General features: G+C 35.0%; 2 protein-coding genes across 9 annotated transcripts in view; one reads left to right on the top strand and one right to left on the bottom strand.

Annotated features, from left to right (window-relative positions):
• LOC125666915 (helicase with zinc finger domain 2-like) overlaps positions 1-9,001 on the top strand; it is a 43,762-nt gene extending 34,761 nt beyond the window's left edge. For 6 of the 8 annotated variants that reach the window (XM_056153218.1, XM_048900255.2, XM_048900252.2 and 3 more), the window contains 7 exons: positions 80-214; positions 2,302-2,427; positions 5,443-6,044; positions 6,996-7,217; positions 7,390-7,546; positions 7,634-7,801; positions 7,910-9,001. In XM_056153218.1, the coding sequence (XP_056009193.1) occupies positions 80-214; positions 2,302-2,427; positions 5,443-6,044; positions 6,996-7,217; positions 7,390-7,546; positions 7,634-7,801; positions 7,910-8,037 (1,538 nt within the window). In that variant the 3' untranslated portion in view covers positions 8,038-9,001. Of the gene's footprint in view, positions 1-79; positions 215-2,301; positions 2,428-3,682; positions 4,892-5,442; positions 6,045-6,995; positions 7,218-7,389; positions 7,547-7,633; positions 7,802-7,909 lie in introns of those variants that run through there. The other 2 variants (XR_008799751.1, XM_048900263.2) reach the window with 2 other exon arrangements.
• The window catches only part of LOC125666820 (receptor-interacting serine/threonine-protein kinase 1-like), a 542,042-nt gene that overhangs the window by 176,117 nt on the left and 349,550 nt on the right, over positions 1-16,375 (bottom strand). The gene's annotated exons all lie outside the window — the stretch shown is intronic.

The raw sequence follows: 16,375 nt of genomic DNA, 5'->3' as shown, positions 1-16,375 counted from the left end.
ATAATTTTATGTATTTTTGCATCCTTTTTGATTTAAACGAAAATTATGAAAGGTCTTTTTTTTTATCATGTCTTCGTAGATCCTGACTATTTAGAACTCGTTGAAAGTCAGAAAATTGAACTGAATGAATTTAAAATTCAGTACAACGATGACCAACAACATGCTGTGCAAAAAGCTTTAAGATCAAGTTTTTCTTTGATACAAGGACCTCCAGGTATTTCATTAGTTCTTCTTTTCAGAGTAACCGTTTCTAAGAATGACGAACCAAATTCCCTTTTCTTTCAATAATTTTTTTTCAAACTGTGATATAAGTTTGAATATCCTTTGATATGTTTTAGATCACCTGAGTAAACGATTGGACAGTGTTCCTCGTCGTCCGTCGTGCGTTAATATTTGAACGTTTCTAATATCTTGATAACTACCATTCCAATTTTTGGGACAAGGGGGCATAATCTTCATCCCTGGCACCGTTGCAAAATCTACCAAAAATTGACAAGTTTTCAAAATCTTCTATACAACTGCACAACTGTAAAAAAGAGAATAGTAAACTAAATGCATCATAATGTACAGCAGGAAGGCCTCTGCGAAAAATAAAATTTCATGATCCCAGGAGTTGCAGTTCTGACTCCAAGGCATAGTCATACTTTGAATATACATAATGTAGTGTTTTTTTGTAAAACATTTAAATGTTATCTTGCTTAATGCTATTGGTGGTAAATTGAAATTCAGTTAATATTCAGAACATGTAGATATAGTCCTTTTCGAAAATTGTAAATTTCATGACCCCAGGAGTAGGGGTTTTGGTATCAGGGTTTGGCCAAAATGGTTATTGATTAGATGTTTCAACAAATGAACATGTTGGACTTCTTGATAACTACCTTATAATTTTTTTAAATAGAATTTGGCATGGAACATCTTTGGGACAAATATGACATAACGTGTAAATTTCAGGGCTTCTGCACGCCTGAGACTATAGGGGCGGGTTAAAAACTACCATTAATTGACCAATATTAAAAAAATCTTCTCTACAATTGCACATCTGTAAAAAAAACAAAAAACAAAAAAAAAAAAAACCCATACAACACCTAAATGCACAGTGATGTCGAGCATGGAGGCCTCTACCAAATTGTAAATTTCATGATCCCAAGGGTAGAGGCTCTGACTCCAGGGCTTGGTCAAACTTGTGCATTATATAAAGTATTATATGTTTGAAGCATTTAAATGATATCTTCTTTAAAGCTATTGATAGTGAATTGTAACTAAGGAGATATTGAGAAGGGGTAGGTAGTTCTTTACCAAAATATTGTGAATTTCATGATCTCAGGGGTTTTAGTTTTAGGGTTGGGCCAAAATTATGATTGTGATTATTGTCTTTATCGTTTGAAGGACTACTTTAAGTTAGATGATACAGTATAAAAACTAAATGCATATGTACCAAAATTTTGAACTAGTGATAGTTTTAACTAATACTCAGGTGACCGATAAGACATGTGAGTCTCTTGTTTGCTTGTATTTAAGTCCCATTCGAAAAATGTTGGCCTATGTATAGCGCGTATAGGTTGTATTTGCACATAATTTGAGTGTATGGCGATTTATCTTAGCAGGATTGACTATGTTCATTTTAAATCAGGTTCGTCATCCTTAAATATGATATTGAATTGTCTATGTCACTGTAATTTGGAAGACACTTGGATTTATGAGCAATGACCAATGTAGGACATTAAATATGTTTTAGTACTTACAATGACATGAAGATCCCTCGAGTAAGAAGGAAAACGTTTATTCCACAGCAAGGAGTATACTATTCCACCATCGTGCAATCATTGTAAAATCAGCTGCAATCACAGCGAAAAGATTAGAAATTAAGAAAATTAAAGAAACGGTGAATGTTTTTAGGGAGATTTATTTTACACATTGATCTCCTTTTTGATTTGAATTCCAATTAAATATTGAAAAACTGAAGATAACAAACATTGATAAATCTCAAAACTCCTATAAGGAAGACAAAATTTAGAGTAGGGCAACCAAGGACACCTGGACACGCAAGAGGTGAGATCAGGTGTCTAGGAGGAGTAAGCATTCCCTGTAGAATGGTCACACCCGCCATGAGCCGTATATCTTGATCAGGTAAACGGAGTAATCCGAAGTCAAAATCAGTATGTTAAGAGCAGCCTAACAATTTGTATGAAACATGTCAGACAGCATTTGATCCAATGGCAGTCGGTATTTGTAAATCAGATGGATGTAACGATAGTAGAATTTGCGAAATGCTGACTTTAAACGTCTCTTTCTTTTTTTCAGGTACAGGGAAAACATTTACAGGCGTTACTTTGATCAAATTGTTCTGCAGTGTTAATGAAAGAGTTCAGGACAAAAGATATGTCGTCTTTTGCGGACCATCTAACAAATCAGTTGATTTAGTAACAGGTGCGTGTATTATGTGCGCTTATTATTGTGCATAAAAACATTGCATAAAAACATGCACAATTTTCCCTCATTATGTTTTCTCGGTGTATCTTGCCTATCATACTGTTTAGTATTTACATTCAATATTTTTAATGGACTAAGTTGTGAAACATTGTAGGATAAAAATTTCTTGATAAAACATACATGTACCTTATATTTTCATATGGTGATGATGTCAATAGTTAGATGGAAACTTATCAAATACATCGTTGTTAAATGAATAGAAACGAAAACGTCTCCATATGGACTAAATCTAATACAATAAATTCTACTTTGATTCCAGAACTTATTACACTAATTATATCATTAATGTTAGATTTGATTCTTATGAAAACACATTCAAACTTAACCATTTACATGTCCAATGGTTTTGCTTTTGATATCTTTACAAATTGTAATGATAGTCATTTCCTCATGAACGCACTGTAGCTGTAAACAATGAATCTTGATATTTACAGTACGTCTATTTTAACTGCTGTGAATTCCGACAGAAATGATATTGAAATGTAAATATAAGAAATAAATTTCTGTATCAAATGAAACGCTTCACACCGGCATATTTTGAGATGCATGTTAGCTTTCAAAAATGAAATTTATTTCTAAATATAAACAAGGGCTTGCAGCACTGAGAGCTGTAATGACTATTATTTAATCAAGCACGCGAAAAGTCCCAACTGAAGCTGCATATTCCTCTAGAAATGTTTTGTCAAAATCCCAGAAAGTTTCTGATCAAAAATGGCGGATATTTCGCAATATTACATCTTGATCTCAAATTTCGAACTTAAGAAAATTATCTCATTCTAGCATTGAGGTCCCCATCACAATGCAGCGCGCCTCATTAGGCTTAATGTATAACGAAATGTAAATATTGTGGGAAGACGATAAATGCATGACGCCACGGTCTCCATTTTGTCGTCATAATAGCACTGAAGCGGTGACGGATCTTAATTAATTAGGAATTGTAGGGTGAGTTTTGCATACACGCACATGACTGTGAAAATCAACCTTGCCACTTGTACTATGACAGCGAAATCCATTGTACATAGGTCTATGAAAACCTTTGACATCAAATGACCGTGATTAACTCGATTAATTCTAGGAATGAATGAATTCCATGTGTCAATGTTACTAAAACGAAGAAAAAGGGGAGGGTGATTTGGTTGTATATTGTTTAACGTACCGCTCGAGAATTTTTCAATCACTTTTGCCATTGAAGGGCTGCAAAATTTAGGCCTATGCTCGGCACTTACAGCTTTGAGCAGGGAGCCACATCTTCAGTGATACAGGGCCTCGGTTTTTGCGGTCTCATCCGAAGGATCGCTCCATTTTGTCACCTCTTAGGACAAGTAAGAGGTACTGAGGACCTATTCTAACCCGGATCCCCACGGAAATGTAGAAACTCATTTACATGTACTATTATGAATTATTTTTGTGTTATTTGAAATGCGTCATTCTACTTGGGGACTATTAGATTTTCAATTAAATAGATATTTTCTAACTTATTGTTTTATTATCTTATTGTGCGTGTTTCAATACAATACATTTTCTCCGTTTTCTTTTGAACCAAATATCTTAATTCCATTGGTAGAGGCAATGTCAGACATGCATCATACCTAAGATGTAAACAGGTAGTGATTGCTCCTTCGTCAATCATTCGGCCCTTAGAAGTGAGAGTCATGGATCTTTCGCAAATGATCTTAAAAACGGAGGACCCTTGTCCCAACAAGCGTTGGCATGTTACAGAACGGTCCCTGCCAGATCGCTGAGCGCTTAAAGTAGGTCTAAATTTGTGGTCCTTCACCTACAGCTGGTGACATCTCAATGTGAGTGAAAAATTCTCGACGGGACGTATAACAAACAAATAAAGAAACAAGCAAAATATTAAAGGTTTTTCTATTGATTTATATAACAATACATTCACCTCAGCAATGCAATATACGAGTTGTTCATATAAAATGTATGTTATTGGTAAAGTTGCACCGAGTTAAAGAAATCAAGCTTCTAAGCATCAATGTTTTGTTACCAGATTTATATCATTGGATTAAGGAATGCTCTTAATTGGTCAGAGATACAAATATTTCATATCCATTATATATCAGCTTTAGCAGTGACTTAATATAAATTAGAATATAACCTAGTTTGTCGACCAATCAGATTTCAAGAAGTTGTTCATTAAGTGGCTCACTTATTCATTAAGAATTCCCAACAGAGAGATATCACGTGACTGACTGTGATTGGCTATTTGAAAATAAATTTTATGACATTGTAAATGTTCCCAGCCAATGAAAAACTAGGTTACATTCTAAGCCAGTTAGAGTATATTAAGTGAAATCTTATTGGATAAGAAGGGGCTCGCTCACTAACGTTCGCTCCGCCCCTTCTTATCCATTAAGATTTCACTTAATATACTCTAACTTATACATAATTTCATGTTTCAAGATTTTAAATATCGATTTAAAATATGTTTTATTTCAACCTAAAATATTAAGTTTCTTTTACAAATACATGTCCATGGTCCACGTATTGCAGTCTTTAATTAAAGGATAGCAACTTGTTTATGAAACTGCTTCCTCCATGTGTACAGTCACGTGCTACCATGTTAAGTTCCAGTCTATAAATAAATCTCGCATCATCAATCTAAAAGTTTATCATAACAGCCTCGTCTCGCGTCACTTAGCATTATATGGTGCGCTAGGTTTTGCTGTCTAGCTGTATGCAAAGATGGTCGATCATGTTTCGTTTTATGGGCTGTAGAAGCCATTTTAAAAAAACTATTCAATCATATAATAAACAATTATTAACATGCTCTAGGTCAGTACGATGCTTTACTTACCCGATAAGGGCTCGATGAATATTGTACTTCTCTAGTTCACAAAACATTGTATTGATCTAAAAATGTCAATGGCTGTACTGGTATGATACAACTGCAGTTGTCTTGTATGTCGTATTCATTTATCACTTTCTTTTTACGAACAGAGTACTTAATGAAAATGTATGGATCATCACTCAGAATACTCAGAATGTACGGCAGCGCATTGGAATGCGCAGAATTCCCAATTCCTGGGAAAGTTTTTTCCCCACAACAAACGAATTATGTCCCCAATCAAAGCATCCAAAATGTAACACTTCACCACATCATTAGACGTCCAGGGAAGCCATATGCTGAAAGATTAAAAGAATTTGACAGAAAGTTCAAAGATAAAAAAGCAATTGATTACGGTGCAATAAAAATGTACAAAACTTGTATTGCAAATGCCATTCAAGAAGAGTTGCCTAATTATGAAGTCATCCTTTGTACCACGGCTGTAGCAACAAGTGCACGTTTGTTGAGTGTAACGAAAAACTGTATCTTTCAACTACTCATTGACGAGGCCGGTATGTGCACAGAACCCGAAAGTCTAGCTGCTATTATAGCAACAAAAGCAAAACAGGTAGTTTTGATTGGCGATCATCAGCAACTGAGACCCGTGGTGCTTTGTCAAGAAGCAGCCGAACTTGGACTTCAGAAATCCTTGTTCGAACGATATGCAGAATCAACGGAATCGGTGCTTACTTTACTCCGGCAGCAGTATCGAATGGTAAGTTCCTGTTATGTTCACTGGGAGGGTGTTAATGCGAAATTCGCAACATGACATTGCACAAGTGGAATCAAAATAGCTTTACTCGTAAAATAAAATCTTCCGTAAAACCTGAACCTAGGCTATACCATATATTATTCCCTAGCTGCTTGAAATGACTTTTAGTTTAGAGTCGCATAAAGACTGAGGTTGTAGAACAATATAGCCAAGTCGGGGGGGGGGTGTTTATTGTGCTGTTGTCCTTGGTGAATTACATGTATTCTAAAATCGTGTTTGGGCTATAATTTGAAATACCCCACACATTGAAATATTACATATATGCCATTTTCCATGGCTTAAAACTGCATTAACCATAATTCAATGTCAACGGCTAATGAAACCGTGTCTGAAGTTTATCATTTGACCATATGTCATCTCCCAATAAAGGGGGTTCAAAGTTGACAAATTATGGGGTCAATCCATTTCAAGGGGAGGTGGTCGATAGTAAAAATGGAGCGCGGTATCTACAATACCTTTTGTATATTCATACAATAAAATATGTTCAAATCAAATCAATACCTTAGAACTACACTGACACAAACGTCAAACCTGTTTAAAACGACGTTATATAATGAATACTGGTATAAAAATTCAGTCGAAGCATCATCCAGGGAGGCAGGGCCACAATAAAGTGTTACATCGATGATATGTTCTTTTCTAGATTCACAGGTATAATTTTATTCAGATTGAAAGACAAACCTTATGTACAGTGTAAACTTTAGTCAAATCTATATGGCAAGTCAAAGTCAATTAAGCGTTTCACCTCGTGTGCGTAGGTGATGTACTTGAACGCAAGATGATTCTGGGTTTAATATAAAGGTACAGTAAAATAATTTCGTCACTTGACCGATTTATGTTTGTGATGGAACGCCATGCACACGGTCTTCTACATATTCTCTTATCTCATTTTAGCATCCTAGTTTGTGTAGATTTCCATCACGTATGTTTTACAAAGACAAGTTAGAGACGATAGCCTCATCCAAGTGGCAGGTGTTGGAACCACTCCAAATGTGGAACAATCCAGAAAATCCATGCGTGTTTTGTCATGTTGAGGGCGAAGAGGAGTACTTGTCATATTCAACAGATGAGGGAAATGAAATGTCTCGGTACAACATGGCAGAAGTTCACCAAGTTGTGAGTACTTGTTTCTGCAATAAAGCCGTTGAGTTTAAAGTCTGCAGGCAGAACTGTATAGCTAATGTAATCGGGGGTTTACTGGATTTTTTAATTATATTTTTTCTTCTTTCGTATACAATACATTTGACATTCTTTTTATGTTGTTATGTTTCTATTGCATTTGATACAGGTTAAAGTTTTTAAGCATATGGTGAAAACGGAAAGAGTTGATTCAGCGAACATTATCATTATGTCACAGTACAATGCACAGTGCAGTAGAATTAGACTTGCTCTGCGAAAAGAAAGGCTTTTTGTGCAAAATGTGAATACCGTTGTGGCGAGTCAAGGTAGTTCATTTTACATGTATTCTAAAATTTATTGCTATAAATAGTATACGGTTTTGAATTTTCTTAACCTTTTTTAATTGTTTTTAGGTGGAGAATGGGACTATGTAATTTTCAGTCTAGTTAGGTCACTTCCTGAATACAGAATAGAACCCAAACCCACACATGGCTGGTGCATTGAAAATCTCGGTTTCATCACAGATTATCATCAAGTAAATGTGGCACTGACAAGGGCAAGAAAGGGACTAATTTTAATAGGTATAGAGATATCATTATAGGAATAAATTTTTGAAAAATAATTTTGGAGACTATATGGTTTAGCATCAAACTGTCTTTGTTTATCTAATAATGAATCTTTCTGTTCAGGGAATGAGAAACTAATGGAATGTGACGAAGTGTTTGATTCGTTATTGGGGGACTATCGAAAATATGGTTGTGTTGTGAAAGCAGACAGTTTTCCCCCAAAAGGACGAAGAAAAGGACACAAAAAATAACCTACCTAGAGTCGTGTTCACTTTTTAAAATGTGATTGTGGAACTGACTTCCGATTCGTTTTTGTAAAGTTTAAACATTTTTTTTTTTTGGAAATCTTGTTGAAATCTTTTTTTTACGACGATATATTTTCAGCAGATTTTTCTATAACCTACGGTTGCTTTACAGTTACTGTTATGTGTGTTGTATTGTTTATACAGTTCATACGTTTAACAGATATATACACTAAAATAATTTGTGCAATAATATGTTTAACATATAAAGCATGGCATGATAAAGAAGACTATGCGGAATAGTAACATTGTAAAGACAGTATATAGGAGTGTGTGTGTGTACGTTTGTGTGTGTAAAAATCACGTGTTTACCAATATTGTTACATTGTTTATAACGTCATGTTCGATAGCATTGTTGCTTAACTTTACGCACCGTGTTTGGAGTTTTTCACTTGGACCATATGTAAGTTCCCATTGATTGATTTTTTCAATGGAATTTTTTATTTACCCAGCAACATTCCTTGTGAATCATTAACTCACGAACACGTTCGGTTTGCAACAAAGAAATAAAAACATTACTAAAAAAGTCAATGCAATCATTTCATTATGTCAAGAGTCATTAGAACCTACACAATGTTTATATAATTTTTATCAACCTTAATCACTGCATTTTAGACTAATGTTTGGTTTAAAATTTATTTATATTGGTTGTCTTATAGTAGAAATGTTTAGCTGTTTATAATGAATACATGAAATTGATTATTACACCCATTGATAAAGAACAACAAGTATTTTCTTATGTAACATGTATTATACAATTTCAAACAAACTTTAATTCACTTCCGGCCGAACTGACCGATTTGTCATTGTGTATTTAGTTTGTGAACCAATTTCATGCATACATGTAATTGCATGAATATGAAATTGAAAAGAAATAAAAAAAATATTGCAAATAAAAACATGTTTCCTCATATTCTCTGCATTTTTACTCTTGAAAAACTTAATCTGAAAATGAATAGGAGTGATCAATCTCATAACTCCTATAAGCAATACAAAATAGATAGTTGGGCATAACCAACCTACATATGAAATATCATTACGATCAAGTGATTCTCAAGATAGTGAGCGGACAATATGTGGTCTATCGACCGACAGGTGCAAAACTATATGCCCCTTTTATTTGCTGTACGTTGTATTTTATTCATTGTTTCTTTATATACACGTTAGTTTTTAAAGACAATATTCATTAAAAATTTAAATAGATTTTCGCTCCCGTAATCAAAGATTCGAGGGCATATAGTTTTTCAGTCTGTCTGTGTCAAAAACTTTAACCCTGGTCATACCTTTTGCACCATAGGAGGTACAGCTTTCATATTCGTAAGGTGGCAAGACCTTTCCATTGGTACCAACATCTATGACCTGGTGACTTTAATATTGACCTTTGACCTACATTTAGAAAATTCTAATATAAGGCGTATCTTTCAAATCATAAGAAGTACTGCTTTTATATTAAGCATGTGCATTACTTGTGAGAAAACCTTTACATTGGTACCAAATTTGTTGATCTTGTTACCTTGAAATTGACCTGATCTATTTTGAATTTTTTTCACTAAAATGTTATAGTCCGGGGCATCAGTGTTTCACAAACACATCTTGATTTTGATATAGTTAAATTACATTCTATAAATGAACGTACTATTTTTCTACTACTACTTAAAACAATGGGATTTTATCTAATGCAAGGTGAAGATAACGAACGGCGATCAATCTCATAACTCCTACAAGCAATACAAAATAGATAGTTGGGCAAACACGGACCCCTGGACACACTAGAGGTGGGATCAGGTGCCTAGGAGGAGTTGACCGGTCACACCCGCCGTGGGCCCCATATCCTGATCAGGTAAACGGAGTTATCTGCAGTCAAAATCAGTGTGCCAAGAACAGCTTAACAATCGGTATGAAACGCGTCAGACAGCATTTGACCCAATGCGGTGTTGTATTGACGAACTAGATCGTTATAACGACCATAGAATTTGCGAAATGCAGACTTCAATCGAGACTGTTGAAATCCCTGTACCATCAACTTGTTTGTCGGTAGCTTACCTCGATTTAAAAACTGACTATACCCAGAACAAGCTCTTACATATCGAATCAGTTGAGATATATAAACACCATATGCAGGTGATAATGGAATATTGTTACATAAATGTGGGAAGTTGAAGATGGAGAAGCTGAAATCATCCCGTTTGTCATACAGTTGAGTTGTCAGTTTGCTGTTAATATCTACTTTCAAAAACATCTAAGTATGAAGCAGAAGTGGACGACTCTGTGGTGTCCTTTATTTCGAGCTCACAGGGATATATCAAATCGAGATATGAATGAAAGTTATCATTGTTAATAGACAAAACGTCATCGATATATCTAAAAGTCGAATTGAAGGTCACAGCGAGAGAGTTTTTCTTCTCACGTAGAAGTTTTTGAATAAATTCTGCTTCATATGAATATAAAAACAGGTCAGCTAACAAAGGAGCACAATTCGTGCCCATGGGAATTCCAACAGACTGTTGGAAGACCTGATCACCAAAGACCACGAAGATATTGTCAATGAGGAACTCTGGCATATTTTTTATTTCAACTTCAGAGTACTTGTGCGTGGAATCAGAGTGGTGTTTAACAAAGTAAGTTTTTGAATGACTGATCACTAGATATGAATATTTCCGTTTTCCGTTTTTGTTGAAGAAGCAACTGTCTATGATGTCAAAAAGTCTAGTCTTTAATTTATCGTGAGGAATGGTCGTGTATATTGTTGAAAAGTCATAGGTTTTAATGCTATTGATTTGGGGAAAATTCTGTGATTTCATGTTTACTAAAAGTTCTTTAGAATTTTTTAGAATCCACATTTGATTAACACCACTTCTGGAATATGTAGTTGCACAGTAAGTTTGAAGTTTCTCCTTCACAACTGTTAACAATTTCGTGAGGAGCAGAGATAGGGGCTTGGTAGAGCACTTACTGGATCCAGCAATGTATCTTTGTTTGTAAGGATTCTTATGTAGTTTAGGAATCCAGTATAGGTACAGTAACTCATATTCATTCGACCCATTGACTGGAATATTAAATGTGTCTAAAACTGAAGCATGGTTTTGAAAAATTTTGTCTTTTGAAAGGGCAGTTGGAGTATAAGTATGATTACGAAAAGTGGAATTAATGCCAAGTTCGTTTAAAATACAGTTGTAATAATGAGCCTTACAAACAAAAACAATGTTGTTACTAGCTTTGTCAGCTGGAACCAAAACATATTCCTCATGTAACCTATCTAATTCTTTTATCACTTCTGGTTTACTAAACACAGAAGGATAGATTTTACGTACTTTTGTTTTCATGTGTCTAATGCGGGATTTTAATATCCCTCTTATGCTTTTAACCCATTCTGACAATGTATCAAGTTCTTCTTTTTCATGTTTAGCCCATCGTCTGGCATAATCTTCGACAGAACTCATAATAGAGATGAAGTTCTTTCGCCAATTAAAAGACCGAGGTTCTCTGTATTTAGGACCTTTAAAAATAAGTGATTTGAGGTCCTCATTTTCAACTATATCAAATGCAACTATATCTAATGCAATGGGATATTATCTGAAATGTGAACAATACCCATAGCCTGCCAGAACGATCTATATAATGAGGGTCTAATGCAGAAAAAATATGCTTAGATATAAAAGCATGAAGTGTTTAGGTGTCCGGGTAGGGTATGGGTTAACACACTTGTTTCTCACATATGCGACCCAAGTTCGATCTTCAGGATCAGCAGTGGATATTGTGGTCGCCCATTCGGACATGTGGGTTTCTTCCTACATTAATGACCCCTTCACGTCAAATCCGAGCCGATGAAAAGCAATAATATAAGTTGTAGAACATGTTTGTTAATTGTCGTAAAATGAATGAAAGTTCAAACTTTTAAAACATGAAGGTGTATAAAATGGTTTGCGTTTATACTTTTTATAGTTAACCGGGGATGCTTACTCCCAGGCACCTGACCCCACCGCTGATATTTCCAGGGGTCAGTGTTTGACCTACTCTGAATTTCGTATTTTCTATAGCATTCATGGGATTGGCCTGTGTTCGTTATCTTTAATGTTTCACTTTACATAGTTTTGATAGATAAAAAGTAGTTGCGCGGCCGAATTTGACGTTTGCGTCAATAAATTTTCTTGTTATATTATGTTTCTCAATAAAAACAAGTGACCTTTGAACTTGGCACAAAAGCTTATACTCAGTAGTCGTTAGCAGTCTTATGAATATATGTCTTGACTGTGGTGGTCAATGGCACCAACTGTAGTAACGGAGAGGAGAAAATGCAACGGACTAGACCGGGATTCAAACCCGGGCCCCCTGAATCTCTAGTAAGATGCTCTACCAACTGAACTATTTGGCAACCGGCGATCAAACCAGGCGGCTGTCCGCTACAAGTGTAATGAAAATATCACAAAGCCGATTGAGTATAGTTGACTACTTTCTTCACTTCTTCAGGAGTATGAGAAATTCGCTATGATTATGTAAAAGCATAAAAATCCAACAACACCCCACTTTCTTATCTAGAAAGACACAAGGACAATAAAAAATAGAAGCATTGGAAAAGCCTCGACGCTGTTGGTTATTTAAAGAGACACTACAGCTCATTTTGCGCAAAAATCATGAAATGACAATTTTCCCAGTGCTTTCTCAATTTTTGTTGCATTGTTGAAAGTATGAACTTTACGAAAATAACACTTATCTAAAGTTAAAAATTATCGTTTTAACGTAAAAATTAATACTTTTTGATGGCCTATACAAAAAATATCGAGTCTCCTCCTTTTAGTCTTCAGACGCATGCACATAGACAGTAAACAGTGCAGCATGTCGTCCAGTGAGAGAAAGTGTAGTTGATAGATCTAGCATTTTGACAGATTCTGTGAGAAAAGAGGTAAAAATAGAATGAGATAAAACTCATGCGTGAAATAAAATTTACCTAGGGATCAGTATGACCGTTGGAAAACAGAGAGCTCGGAGAAACGCATGTAACTCAGTGGCGGATCTAGGATTTCCGAAGAGGGGTGTGAAAGTCAAAGATTAGCCAAAGTAATTGGCCATTCGGGTGCAAAATTTTGATTTTCATTCACAATCTGTGGCTTAAAAAGGGAGGGGGATACTGGCCCCCTAAATCTGCCATTGAGACTAGCTGCGAAGACACTACGTTTATAAGTAAGTAGTGCTATTTCTATCTGAACACGACACATGTTAGTTGTAAAAACATCGGTCAATGGGAACATGGAAGGGTTTCTGTTGAAATAATTATTTATAATTAGTTATTATAAGGAGCAGGGAATAATCTTATGTACTTGAAAGGTGAGTGTGGACCCCTTGAAGGGGAATTTAGATAATTTCCTACACAACACCTTTGCTGTCATTCAAAACCACGTGATGTAAATAAGCATTCAAAAGTCCGAGTCAGCATGAAGAAACCTTTGAATTCCGGACGATCTTCAACGCGCAGTTGAGAGTAAATTGATGCATCCCAAATGTTCAAAATTGTCAGTATCGATGTGAATTTTATCATTTTATCAATATATGGTTTAAAAAACACTTCATTAAAATGTGGAAAATGAGCTGTAGTGTCTCTTTAAGTCTCAAGTTTTCGACACAACCCGTGCCTTTATCAAGAGACACATATTACATACTACACACTACGAAAAAGTGCCAAATATTAATAATCTACATCGTTAGCAAAAATGAGTAAGGAATAAACAATCTTTGACTGAATAAGTGTACTAGAATGTAAATATATATTACATGACTGCTTCGTCCCTAGCGTATCTGATAAGAATACAGACACTGGACTGGCCATGGTAGCTCCATGGTAGAGCGTTCGTTTTGGAGGTCGTGAGTTCCTTGTCCCAATCGTATCATGGCTTAAATGTAAGAAATGTCAAAGGTATCATCCGACATCTCTTTATGGTCATACATACCAAACAAGGAATGAGGATTCAAAATTCAGAGAGACAGAAATTGAAACACAGCATACATCATCCCATGTAGGAAAGATTAGAACAGTCTCGGAAAAATCATAACAAAGTGACAAACAAAACGTCTATGATTGTGGAAGCGTGTGTTTCACATATTGACAGACCAGATCAGGATAAATTGGTATACGCACTCCTTGATACCCAGTCAGATACAACATATATATCAGATGACACTTATCATCACCTTGGACTGTCGGGAACAAACGTGAAATTATTACAATGTATGCAGAAAATCAAGTAGGGGAAAGTCACAACGTGAAAGGTTTAGTCGTACGTGGATTTAACAGCACTTGAAGATACAGCTTCCTGATAAATTTACGTGCAACATCATGCCGGCAGACCGATCTCACATTCCTACCCCAGAAGTAGCAAAGAGTTGGACTTACATAGAGCTTCTGAACTGATACCTTTACAGAATTGTGAAAATGGACTTTTGATTGGTTATAATTGTCCTAAGGCCGTAATACCCGTGATGTTATTGCACCTGTTAATGAAGGACCATGTGGACAAATAACAGACCTTGGTTGGAGTATCAGTGGTATTATGGACCAAAGTCATCGCAACGAAGAAAATGACTCCGTGAGCAAAAATCATCACATAATCTCATTCTTATTCATCTTGGTGTTTTTCTCCCTAACATGCAGGAACGAAGCCATGTGATGTTTTGTATGAAAATCAACGTAAAGAAGTGATGAATTCAGTTGCACTAACACGAATGTTTGAACTTGAGTTCGTTGAACAGTCTGCTAATGTAAAATGACTGTTTTACGAAGACTGTAAATTTATTTCTGTTCTTGAAAATGGAATACTCATTTCTAAAGGACATTATGAAATGCCGTTGCCTTTTTGTAAGGATTCACCTTGTCTTCCGAACAACAAGAGTTTAGGTATTCAGTGTCTCAAGAATCTGAAAGGACGACTTGAAAAGGATGACAAGTCAGGTCCTTCAGAAGTGGATACGCTCCCAATTCACCATTTATCATATAACTTGGTGTTGAACGTTTTAAATTCAATAATAATTTGCAAAACTTTAAATGAACCCTTTCTAAATATTCATAATTACCAGTACCCCAAATTTCACACCCATACAATAAAATCGGCTTTACAATGCTACAATAAAGACCGTACTGACAGCTTACCGATAGTTTATGTAAATCTTCCCTTCTTTAAAATCTCATAAAGAACCTTTAATCCTTTCTGTGCATTTCTCTTAATAGTGCTTACAAAACCGCCATTTCTATTAAAAATTAAACCTAGATACAAAAATTCATCAACTACCTCTACATCAAGGGAATCATATTTGAAATTATAATTTGTTAGCCTTCCTTTTGAAAATACAACTACTTTTGTCTTTTCACTTTACCTTTAGTTTCTACGTGTACGCAGCACATTCATAGGAAATGAATGTCTATTGATTGATAAACTTTTGGTAAATGTTCATCGTATTACACTAACTAACATATAGAATGTACACTTAGTTACCACCAGATATGGTAACACCATAATCTACTTTCGTTTTCACATACATATGTACCCAATGAGCAGAGACTTTACAAACAGATACTATTACCCACAATGCAAATTATATTGAATAAGAATTTAAAAATTATTGAATAAGAATGACATGACTATCGAATAAGAATGACATGATTATTGAATATGAATTACATGCTTTTGAATATGAATAGCAAAATTATCAAATATGAATGACATGATTGTCGAATATAAATAACATAATTATCGAATATAAATGACATGATTATCGAATATGAATGATAAGATTATCGAATATGAGTCACATGTTTTTTGAATATGAATGATAAGATTATCGAATATGAATCACATGTTTTTGAATATGAATGATAAGATTATCGAATATGAATCACGTTTTTGAATATGAATGAAAAGTTTAGAATATGAATAACAATTTATTGAATAAGAATGATATGCTTTAGAATATAAATTACAAGTTTTCGAATATGAATAACAAGATTAGCATAATAGTGCAACGTTTTACACGCCATAGAATACAAATGGAAAATTATACAATGCAAATGGAGAAGATCAAATATTGCAACGTTTGACATGCCATACATGGGTGCTTCTAATCGATTCTCTCCATCGAGTGTGTTTGGACTCAAAACCGAGGTTTGCGACGATGTTTATAAAATGAATACTGGGAAATCAAATATGTGCATGACTGCATTTTCTAGATCTTAGTTGTCCCTTTGTCGAAATGCTGAAAATGCCGAATTATTTTTGTTTATAATGGATTGAATGGAGCTCTT

Source organism: Ostrea edulis, chromosome 1 (genome assembly GCF_947568905.1).
Source record: "Ostrea edulis chromosome 1, xbOstEdul1.1, whole genome shotgun sequence".
Classification (NCBI taxonomy): domain Eukaryota; kingdom Metazoa; phylum Mollusca; class Bivalvia; order Ostreida; family Ostreidae; genus Ostrea; species Ostrea edulis.
This window is presented reverse-complemented; position numbering and strand designations above follow the sequence as displayed.